Source organism: Centruroides sculpturatus, unplaced genomic scaffold (genome assembly GCF_000671375.1).
Source record: "Centruroides sculpturatus isolate CEXI.00-Female unplaced genomic scaffold, Cexi_2.0 scaffold10, whole genome shotgun sequence".
NCBI classification, from domain to species: domain Eukaryota; kingdom Metazoa; phylum Arthropoda; class Arachnida; order Scorpiones; family Buthidae; genus Centruroides; species Centruroides sculpturatus.
The window spans coordinates 962,270-974,199 of record NW_019384396.1 but is presented as its reverse complement, the minus strand read 5'-3'; the positions used below and the strand labels follow the sequence as shown (position 1 = coordinate 974,199).

Genomic DNA, 11,930 nt, shown 5'->3' with positions numbered 1-11,930 from the left:
ACTTCATTTAGAATTGGTTTCTTCTCTATAGAAGGTGGTATATATATTCCTATTACTCCCAAGTATGTATAATACCATCTCATTTTTATTTTATTATCTAATTTTATTATGACTGCAATAACATAATCTGTTGTATATTGTAGAAATATTTCACCTAATTTTTTCTTTATCAATAACAGAATTCCACATGATGCACGTCCAAACTTATTTTTGCGTTGAGCATTACTAATTATTATGTTATTGTCTTGTTCTAGATATTTTATTTCCATTTCACTAAATTTTATAATCCAGGTTTCTAAAAATTCAATAATTTCGTTTGATTCCAGAAATTTTCTCATCGAGGTTTTGAATAATTTTCCTCTTAATCGTTGAATATTCGAAAAATTTATCGTCACATTATTTTTTTCTTTTTTTGAATTTTCTACCTTTTTCTCATTCAATTCATTATCTATAACTATCCAATTATCTTCACTCATTTTTCTGTATTTATTTTCCATATCTTTAGCCATTCTCCTTTTTTCCTGCATTGTTTTTAAATTTTGATTTATTTTAACTGATCTTGTAATATATTTGTGTCTAAAAAATGATTTAACTGAATTATTTCTCTGTTATTCAAATCATACGTGTACATTATATTATTTTTAAAAAAGTAATCATCTATAATTTTTATCCTGTTATCATGCGATTTCTCTAGTTTGATCGTTTTTAATAATAATTTTCTCCTAATCCTAGATCTAAAACACAAGTCCGTTGAAATTATTATTTTTTCCTTTTCGTCGGTCATTTTCGATCTTGTGGTCCAAAATTTATTAAGAATTAAATTTCTATCTTTAACCGATTCGGTCATAACCTTAATTACTTGATTATTTCTTCTATTTCCTATTTGAATAAGACCTTCGATATCTATACCATTAAGCTCTAAATTTTCTTTTATAAATTTTTTAAATTCTTCTGCATATTCCGAGGTTTTAAATGGAAAATTAAATATAATTAGATTCTTCTTAGTTCTCTCGTTTAACATTTTATCAATTTCAAAGTCCACCATACCTTTTAGCTTACTGTACGAATCTGTTCTTTCTTCTAATGAACGTATTTTTTTACACATATCTTTTAACTCTTCCTTGAGCTTTAAATTTTCTTCGTTCATTTTGTTCATTTCAGCTTTCAGGGACCGGATCTCGAAGTTCAATCTTTCAAATTTGTCTTGGATCAATTCATAGACCGATTTAATTGAGTATTCAGGTTCAGTAGTCTTTGTTGATAAATCTTCTTCCGGTTCGAAATAGTCTTTTATAGTAGCATACCTCGAGATATCTGTAGTGCTCTTGGAATGTTCCTCAAATAAGTATTCCTCTCCTGACATTTCGCTTGTCTGAGTATTTTCTTCTATATCCCTTGTATGCTCTTTACGTGGTCTCCCTCGTCCCCTTTTTTGCATAACTGCTTGACTTGATATTGGAGGAGATCGAGGAAAAGGTCCAGGATTTAACTCAATTCCGGCAATCATTAGTAATATAAAAATTATTATTCTAGTTAATGCAACATTTGAACTACTTAATTTTCTCTACAAATACAATTTAGCCTATAAACTACTACTAGAATATTTAAATTATTTATTTTTTTCTGGATCATCACATTTTACATTAATCCTATTTTTTAATTTTGTGGTTAAAATTAAGTTTATTAAAATAATTTTTATATTTTTAAAATAAACCATGTATATAAGGGAGAGAGATTTATTTGAATATCCATTAAGTAAAAATTTATATATAAAATTTGGTATAGAAGAAAAATTTTTAAAAAGTATAAAATATAAAAAATTTTTTCCTCGAGTTAAAATACTTGGACTCAACCAACTTTGAGGAACAAGACATGACAACTATAAAATATTCACAAATAAATAAATTTATTTAACCTTCAAAACTTTTTCCAAGTGCATTTTGCCTTTAGTACAGGCCTCATCAGTGGAATTACATCAGCTTACTTGTTGGTGTTTTATACCATGCTATCTTATCCCAGCATGCATCCAGTACCATCCTTTTATTTAAATTAACATTATTTACATATTTTATTATATTATATTATATATATTTACATATTTTATTAGGGGAAACTTGCCTAATTCGTACCCCTTAAGGAAAAACCATCATATTATCGAAATTAATAAACACAAGTTATTTTTTATTTTAAGTAACTTTTATTTGGGAAACATTTTATTACTACTATAATAAAATATAGCATAAATCTTATAAACTTCTGAGAAATAAACAATTTAAAAAAACACTAAAAAAGTACGATTTAAGAACATTCATTTTAAATCGTACTGATATATTCTTAAATCGTACTTTGAGATCCTATCATTGGTTTTCAGTCTTAAGAATAAAAATCTTTATCAATAATGTATTAATATGTGTGTATATTAACTCTTAACAAATTCGGCAGATGGTCTTCGCCAATTTTTGGCAGTCATCGCAGCTGTAATCTGTTGTTTTTTTATTGGTTCCTGCACAAAGTTCATGTACCTATATCTCACATTGTGTGCATTTCATCATATTTTCTTTTACGTCTTCTTGGCATAATTTACAGTACCAACTGTTATTCTCATTTTCCTGTTTTTTTTATTCTCCTTTTGTGATATTTTAGTAGTTTTGCTTTTCTTTGCACCAAGATTCCTTGATACGTTTTTCTTCTTGCAATTTCAAGAATACCACGTAGTGAAGATATTATTTCAAATGTCGCTCGAACTGTCTCTGTATTAGAAATGTTTACTTTCATACCTAAAGAATATTCCTTCGCTTTCTCTTGTAGACATTGATCTTGCTGTTTTTCCAAAGGGTGAATTGTCGGTACCTCAGGAAGTTGTGGGTACTCAATTTCTTCAGTCTGTTCTTGCTCAGTAGTCTGATTGGATTGTGCCACACACGTTAAAGTATCTGTTTGTTCTTGCTGCCTTTCAGTTGCCAGATCTTGGAGACTTCTGCCGATTCACTTAGATTAGCATCTTTGTCAAGAACAACATATTCCTCATCCCCGATCTTAAAGCGATTGCGAGGCCACAATCCACAAGATTCGAAGCCATGCATGCCTGTGTCTATACAAACGGCTCAAGGATATGCTTTATTAAGGAACCAGGATGGTTTGCATCCACGAAGCGCAAGCAGCATTAAAATCAGTTGTAGTGATTTGAAAAAATGACCTATCTAGTCTATTCTTTGATGTGTATTCAGTCCTTGTAACTGTCGTCTAAATGTCAATTTCGGTACATTATATACACTACAAACTTCGTTAAATTATAAGGTCCCGTCATTATATTTTTTAATTGCTTCTTTCATATTTTCTGTACTCCAAGAATTATATTTTCTTTTTGACATGTTGTTCTAAAAGTAAATACAATTAAGTTTTAATTTGTTTTGAACTTTTGCGGTTATTTTTCAAATCAGAAACTTAGAAAAAAAATAAGTTTACTTGAAGCTCTATCTTCCCATTCTCGATTAAAAGATTCAGCTTCTTCTTCTTCAATGTTAATATATTCTTGGCATTCATCTTCTTCACCCATATATCTATTTCGGGATTTCTCTATGACATGTCCCTGATCCTGAAGATGATGACCTATGGCCATCTTCTGAACACCTGTTCTGGTATCCTGTACACTTCTACGAGTTTCACTTACTCCACCAGGTCCTGTTCTTTTTGATGAAGAAGCCTGATATACTTGGGGCCTACCATGTTCATCTGTTGTGAAAGTCATTACAGAAGAGGAAGAATAACTATGACAATTTGGATCTTGAGATAAACGATCAAAATTACTAAACATGCTATTCATGGATGGAAATAGACTATGACCAAATCCAAATGGCATTAAACTATTTCTATTTTGTCTTGACACACCATTTCCATAATCTAGCTGTGGAATTTCACCAAACATTCCTCCAAAAGGAGACATCATGGCATCCATCATCGATTCCATCTGTCTCATGCTCTCCATTGGACCTCTGAAAAAAGGATCATTGTCAAAATCTCTCATCATCGAATGAAAGAGCGACATTATATTCGGTAATTAAGATTTCCTCCGACTTATTGATTAAAATCAGTAATAGCTTATTGTGACATCCATCTAAAATGGTTTTCCTAAATCATACCAGTACATTTTAAGAACATGCCTCGAGTATGAAACAGGCGCAAGAGTCGAACAAACTTTACATTAGTCGCCAAAAAATTTGACAACAGATATGCATGTTTCATCACTTCAGATAAAATCACAAAAATACGCACTAATACATCACAGATAGTTAAAAAACTTACACACGATCCAATTTGAAGAAATTTCTTGTGAAATGTGCAAAAATATTACAGAAAAAGTTGAAAAAACTTTCCTTTTCAATATTTTTGTCAGGAGCAGAGTAACAGCGTGTTGTCTGTCAAATGGTAGTATGACCGATTGTTATTTACTTTTTTTGCTACTAGAGACACTAATAACTATTACCGGAGTCGAGATATAAGCGAAGTACAAATTAGGCGCAAGTACGAATTAGGCAAGTTTACCCTATACTATACACTTTTTACCTTTATTTGGACCAACTTCAGCCCACTGTAACATTTGAAATGAACACAATGTATACAGTGTTATCCCAAATCTTATGAAATTTAAAGTTTGCATGTAATGTTACATACAATAAATTAATAAATTGGTTAAATAATTAATAAAAAAAATAAATAAATAAAAAGCAGTATGGAATAAAGTGTAAATATGCTTTTTATTCTATGTAGGGAAATAAAAAATACTTACAACCAATTTTTGAAGAAGTAAATTTAATATGTAATGAAAGCACGCACAAATATACCCAAAACTAATAAAAAGAATAAAATTATTTAATGATACAACTGTTTTTGGCTGTTTCTAACAATCATCATCAGGTATATCTTAACAAACACCAAACAGAACTTTATATTTAAATGTATTTGATTGTTTAACATTGTTCTGTTCAGTATTCATCAGTGATGTTCATTAGAAATGGGTGAAAATGTTTGTATCAATAAATAATTTTACTCCTTTTACTGGTTTTAGGTATATTTGTGTGTTTTCATTAAAAAAAATACTTTTTAAATTAAAGTTTATTTCAATCTATTGTTTTCTAATTGATATATATTTTTAATTACAGGTGATAAACATCAAGCAGAAACAGTTAACGTAACTCAATCAGACTCTGTACAGAATTTGTTTTTGAAAATTAATTCCAAATTTTCTTCTACTCCTGATGTAGTAGTGAATTGTGCTGGAATTACAAGAGATTCATTTTTGATAGATATGACAGAACAAATGTTTGATGATGTTATTAAAGTTAATCTAAAAGGTACATATTTAGTTATGCAAGCAGCAAGTAAACTCATGATCCAGGAAAAAGTAACAAATGGCTGTATAGTTAATATATCCAGTGTTGTAGGTAAAGTAGGAAATATGGGACAATGCAATTATGCCGCATCAAAGGCTGGCGTTGAAGCTCTTACAAAATCGGCAGCTAAAGAGTTGGCTAGATACGGAATTCGATGCAATGCTGTTATGCCTGGTTTTATTGACACTCCCATGGTATCAACTGTTCCAGAGAAAGTGATGGATAATATTTTAAAACAGACACCACTCAGACGGAAAGGAAAACCTGAAGAAATTGCTGATGTTTGTGCTTTTCTAGCTTCTTGTAAAAGTTCTTATATTACAGGAGAAATAATTCAAGTATCAGGAGGATTATATATGTAGCTATGTTTATTTGAAAATATCATCCGTAGATGATTTGCTTTAAATATGGAATTATGGCAAAAATTTTGATACTAAAGAGTTTTCTTACCAATTTTAGAAAATTTAGATAATAAAAATATGAAATCATTATACTAATTTATAGTATTCATAAATATGAGATATTCTATTTTGAGATGTAAAATGAAAAATTAACTATTAAATATAATTAAAAATAATATGATAAATTTTACTTGAAATATTAGAAAATTGCAATAGATATGAGAATTACAGCATATATAGTAAAACCTTATTAAGTTGAAGTGTGTTAACTTGAATTAGTCAACAAGTCCCAAGCTAGTATATAGGGTTTCCATACAATATGATCTCATTGAGTCGAGATTGCCAGTACTTTTAACTCAAACCTATTTTCCTTTGTACCCTCTACCCTTTGATACAGTGATTTTCAACTGGTTTGCAGCAAAAATTTTTGAAAGTTATTAAATAAATTATTTTCTAAAGAAATCCAAAGAACAATAAACAAGTGTAAATAACAAAATTAAAACCTCTAAATTGATTATATTAGTTTTTCATTGTTATAATAAACAAACATATACATAATGTAGTAAAAGATATGCACATATAATTTTGCTTATGAATATATAATACCGGGTTATTTCATTTAAATGAAATTTTCTTTCAATTTAAAATGTATCTATAATTGTCCATATTTAATTCAAATTATAAATAGCAGGACATTGGGTGGTTTCTAAAGGCAACTATCATACCACCTTTAAATGCATATTAAGACTTAATGTTAATTACTTTATTTATGTAAATGAAAATTATTAATTTAAATAACCATTGTTGTAACCTGCTGTTATTTTAAGGAACAATACTGTTCTATTTAATTCACAAAAAATATAGGAAAAAAAAATTAGGTTAAGGGGCAAGTAATATGGTGGTAGAATGTTTACAAACACAACTTCAAATCATGTGATATTTTCCATGGAAATTTAATTATAGATTCAAGTAGGCTGTGAGATAGAAAACGTTGAAAAACACTGCTTTGATAAATCCTGTTATCTTCATTTTTCCTTATATTCTGTGTAAATACAGACAGTTAAGATAAACAAACACTGCAGCTCCTTGTTGAACATAATATCAGGCCATTACAACCTTGCATTGACATTGTTTTACAGTATGTTACTCACATTCTGATTGGGACACAAGAGCATCTTGACAACACCCTCAAAAGTACCATAAACTGTATGCAATTTTGTAGTCATTCTATGAACAGATTCCTAACAAACAGCTTGATAGTACCTCTGAAAAATTTGAGAAAATTGGGCATTAAACTTTAAACTCCTTAACTTGAAACCCTAATTTAAAGTTGAGATCTTTTTTTTTACTGATTTAAGATTTTACTGTGTGGTGTGTATATATGTGATATTAGATAGTAAAATTTATTAAAACATTTTTTTAGTAAATATGTAAAAGAGTTTAAATTAAACTTAGTTAAATTTTTTTCAAATTAATGTTTAAATAAATTATTGTTTGAATTAACAGTGTTAGAACAATGATGAGGCAGTCCTTTAACTTAGAATTAAACTTTATTCTAATCTATGACTATACATGCACTTGTTCACACATCAATAACTTGGCGGGCAACTAGAAACAGGTTTCTTCTTGTTTCGAGCAGTCTTTCATGTGTGTTGCCAGTTCATACACAGCTTGCGATATCAACACTTGCTTTAGTTTAGCATTCCCTAACAATTCCCCCTCAAAGAAGAGACTCTGTCTCAGTGTTTCCCAATGTAGGGCAATTGGATTGTTAAGGGGGCAATTCAAAAATGGACTCATTCAGAGTCTAAGTTAACCGTATAGCCACTGTATATGTTAGGGAGGCATAAGAATATTAGAAAGGCTTAGGTGGGGTATAGCACAAAAAAGGTTGGGAAACACTGCTCTATCTTCACTTAGTGATCTCTTTGCTAGTTATGTGTTTACGGTTGATCAGAAGTGTTGCTCTTACTTGTTAGTATCCATGTACTTTATTTGTATTGTTCTGTAAGTGATGTTTTCCTTAACTTTATAGACCCACTTACATTTGATAATTGTTGTCCCTTCTGTCAATTCTGTTAAGTTCCATACCTTATGTTTTCTCAGGTACTCCACTTCTTCTTCCATGGCAGCCAGCCATCTGGCTGAATCATTTGATTCCATGGCTTCTTTATATATCAAAGGCGCCTTGACTATCTTTTTACCAGTTGTGGCAGATTTGTCTATGGTTTTCATTCTACATTCCTTTCTGGTCTCCCCCTCTGTCCTGTTTGAGTGATTTGTGGCCTTCCACTTGCTCTTACCAGTTCATTATTCTGCTTGTTTTCACTTTTGTTCATTTTGTTTTTGTCTCACTTTTGGATGAAGTATTTTCTTCAGGTTGTAATTGTTCCTTAGTAGATTCAAGGATATCTAATTTTGCTTCTTTAATATCAAGTCTTTCTCTTCCATGGGATTTGTCATCTTCAGTCATTTTGGTATTGTCCCTTGCGTTGTTTGGGAATTTGTTGATAAATTTGACATTTCTGTTTGTTATAACTCTTTTTGTCTTTATGTTCCATAGATAATATGCTTTTGTTTCACTAGAATAGTCTATAAATATGCATTTGGTGGATCAAAATATTTGATTGTTGGCATTCTACCAGTCCATAACTTGAAGAGTATGTCATCTTCCAGGCTCTTTGATGGATATCTATTTCTAATATATGATGCAGTATATACAGCCTCTGCCTGAAAGCATTCTCTCAATCCTGCTTGGCTACTCCAAGCAGGATTGAGAGAATGCCGGGTCAATTCCATTTCCATTAATGAACATTAATGGAAATGGGATTGACCCTGGCATTCTCTTCTTTTCGCAATGCCATTTTATTGTGGTGTTTAGCAGGCTGTTTTCTCATGCCTAATCCCTTTATGTTTCAGGAAGTTCTGAAATTCTTTATTAAACAAACAACTTGACACCTAAGTGCAAATTCCAGCATATAATGAACAAATAAATTTTAATGTTCAAATGTTTTCGGCTGTCTTTCAGAGGCCCTCATCAGGAAAGAATGCATAAAACAGAAAAAACAGTTCTATCTTGTTTTCAGTTTGTTTAATATACAGTTCCAGTTTGGTGTGCCAGTTTTTTATGTATAATTCTTTAATAAACTCCCAACAACCTTTAAATAACCAGTAAAATATTTAAAACTACTACAAACGTTTTCGACCGTTATTTCCGGTCTTCTTCAGGTTAAAATTTCTGAGATTTGAATAGCAGCTGTGCTTGAAGATTTAAACTTTTTTAGAACGTATGAACAGTTGCGTATAGTGATTCATAGTGCACGTGCGCACTAAATATAGTGTATACAAACAAAAGAATATATCAATATATTTTTTACACACACATATAAAAAACGGTGGAGATCTGGATTAAATGGGATCTTAGCGTTCATAATAGTTTCCAAGCATTAGAGATATTAATCGCATCCTTGGAATTAATGCAGTTATNAGCCTAGGACCTTGGGTGGATGCTACACATATAACGCATCCAATTCTATCTAGGACCAGTTCTGGGCTGTTAGCCGCCTGCCCGCTAGATATTTGGCCGCCCTTGCCCAATTTCAGCACCTCTAGTTTAATTTGTGACAAGAAAAGAAGTAGACTACAGTAATGCCTCAACTTATGCTACCCCGACTTACGTGAACCCGGAGTTACGTGATTTTTTTCAAATCTCGTCGATTCCTCTTTAATATGAGCGCCACACAACTTTTGATTACTCACTCCCCCCCACTATTGTTCAGCGTACATGTTCGAATGTGTCGCGTGGAATCAACATATAGCTACAATTTATTTTGTGTTATTTATTCTTGTGTTTGTTATATCTATGGAGACTTGAGAGACTATACTATATCATCCAAGCAAAGTAAAACTGATTCTTCTGCATCAAACAAGAAAAAAATTTTATCTTTGGAATGTAAAGTTAACATTACAGTAGAGCGTCGTTTATCCGAATCAATTGGGGACTGGGGTTGTTCGGATAACTTATTTTTCGGATAACCGATTATTTACGAAAAAATATATTAACCTATCCCATGTTGAAATTTTTCTCCATTGAGTGTCACTTTGCGTTGAATTTTCATCAATGTTAAGCCTAAAGAAAACTTTTTAAAATAATAATCGTGACTATTGTATCGTTAAAAATTATTTTTTGATTTTGTACAAGCAAAATAAATATATTGAAAAATATAAAAACCAAAAAAAATATACTTTAGAAGTTGGTCTAGTATCAAAAACGTTCAATTCAGCACCACACACAGTCCTCAGAAAAACACCATGCAAAAGTGCCAGTGCTGCCAGCTAAAACGCACACACCAACAAAAAAAATATTGGAGTAGCCCAAGATATAGCCAAATATTGCAGCGCCACAGCACTAGCAAAAATTTAAATTTTCCAACTGGAATGCTTTCGGATAACCGACTTTCGGATAAATGACGCTCTACTGTATTAACTTCGATACAAAAATGAAAATTTGTGAATTGGCAAAGAAGTTTGATCTACCAGAATCAACAGTCAGAACAATTATAAAAGGTAAAGAAAAAATTCTTGAAGCTGTGAAAAATGCTCAATCTTTAAATTCAAGCATCATTTGTAAACTTCACGGTATTATCGCTGAGATGGAAACAATGTTAAAATTATGGTGTGATAATCAAGTAAATGTGAAAAATTGTCCTGTTGATCAGAACACTGTGTGCTCTCAAGCTAAGCTGGTTTTTGAGAGATTGAAAGAGGATGCTGGAGAGGTGGTGAAAGATGAAGAGTTTAAAGCTAGTAATGGTTGGTTCAGCCAATTCAAAACTCACTGTAATTGGCATAGCATTGGAGAAAGTCGAGAGGTGGCAAGTGCTGATAAAAAGGCTGCGTCTTACTATCCAGAGAAATTCAAAGCTATGATAGATGAATATGGCTATACCAGCCAAACCATATTCAATGTAGATGAGACTGGCCTGTTCTGGAAAAAGATGCCTAAAAGAATGTTTATCATGCATGAAGAGAAAACCTTTCCAAGTTTTAAAGTCACCAAAGATCGATTGACAGTGAGGTTGGCGCAAATGCAGCTGGTGATTTTAAGTTAAAACCTCTCTTAGTTTATTGCTCGGAAAATCCAAGAGCATTGAAAAAAATCTAAAGCTGGCTTGCCTGTGATTTGGAAGTCAAATCGTAAAGCTTGAGTGGCAACTTTCCTTTTTGAGGACTGGTTTGGTCATCACTTCATACCTGAAGTCGAACGTTATTGCCAATCTAAACAAATTCCATTTAAAGTGATGCTAATAATCAACAACGCACAAGGTCATCCCCTGCAACTTTAACTAATTTTGACCCACATGTGAAAGTTGTATTTTTGCCACCAAATACAACCAGCTTGTTTCAACCGATGGATCAGGAAGTCATCAAAACATTCAAAGCTCATTACACGAGACGATTGTTTGTACAGTACATCTGCATGAAGCTATGAGACAAAACAAAGAATTCTCTGTTAAAGACTTTTGGAAACATTTTTTTCTAAATTATTGTTTTCTTTAGTCTCTGGCCCCAATTAAAAATAATTTGTATGTATTTATATGAGAAATTATACCCCGACTTACGCAAATTAGACTTACGCGGTTATCGCTCGGTCCCACCTACCACGTAAGTTCGGGTTATTACTGTACTGTAAATCCTGAATGTTTTCAAATTCTTGTTTTCTTAAATAAAAATCTACAGTAGATGAGAATGAAAACAGTTTATTTTTAATATATTGCAGTTGAAATAAATACCTAAAACAAGCTACTTTTCAATTTTGACTTTGAGTTTTAATATATTATTTGTTACTTTTAGCCCTTAATTACTACATTAAATTGTGATAACCTAACCAGTTATTTAAATTTTAGGATTTATCACACCAGTGAATATGATATAAAATAAACTACTTTCATTTGTAATATCTAAATTTTACAATTAATCTATACTAATATTATAAAGAGGTAATATTTGTATGTATGTTAGTTTGTCAGCAGCAGGTAATCTGCGAAACTACTCATCCGATTTCAAAAATTCTTTCACCAATATTTAGAATGGAACTTCAGGGTGGACATAGGCTGTATATTATTCCGTTAAACATGGG

At 31.3% G+C, this 11,930-nt stretch overlaps 2 protein-coding genes across 2 annotated transcripts in view; one reads left to right on the top strand and one right to left on the bottom strand.

Annotated features, from left to right (window-relative positions):
• Nucleotides 1-4,107, bottom strand: part of LOC111618419 (myeloid leukemia factor 2-like) — a 17,150-nt gene extending 13,043 nt beyond the window's left edge. Inside the window, exon 1 of the mRNA XM_023359956.1 lies at nt 3,889-4,107. Within this exon, the coding sequence (XP_023215724.1) occupies nt 3,889-4,045 (157 nt within the window). The 5' untranslated portion in view covers nt 4,046-4,107. The remainder of the gene's footprint in view (nt 1-3,888) is intronic.
• Nucleotides 4,108-5,133: 1,026 nt separating this feature from the next.
• Nucleotides 5,134-9,235, top strand: LOC111618417 (estradiol 17-beta-dehydrogenase 8-like). The gene has a single exon (XM_023359954.1). The coding sequence runs from the start codon at nt 5,306-5,308 to the stop codon at nt 5,750-5,752; it is 447 nt and encodes a 148-aa protein (XP_023215722.1). The 5' UTR covers nt 5,134-5,305; the 3' UTR covers nt 5,753-9,235.
• The last annotated feature ends 2,695 nt before the right edge of the window (nt 9,236-11,930 follow it).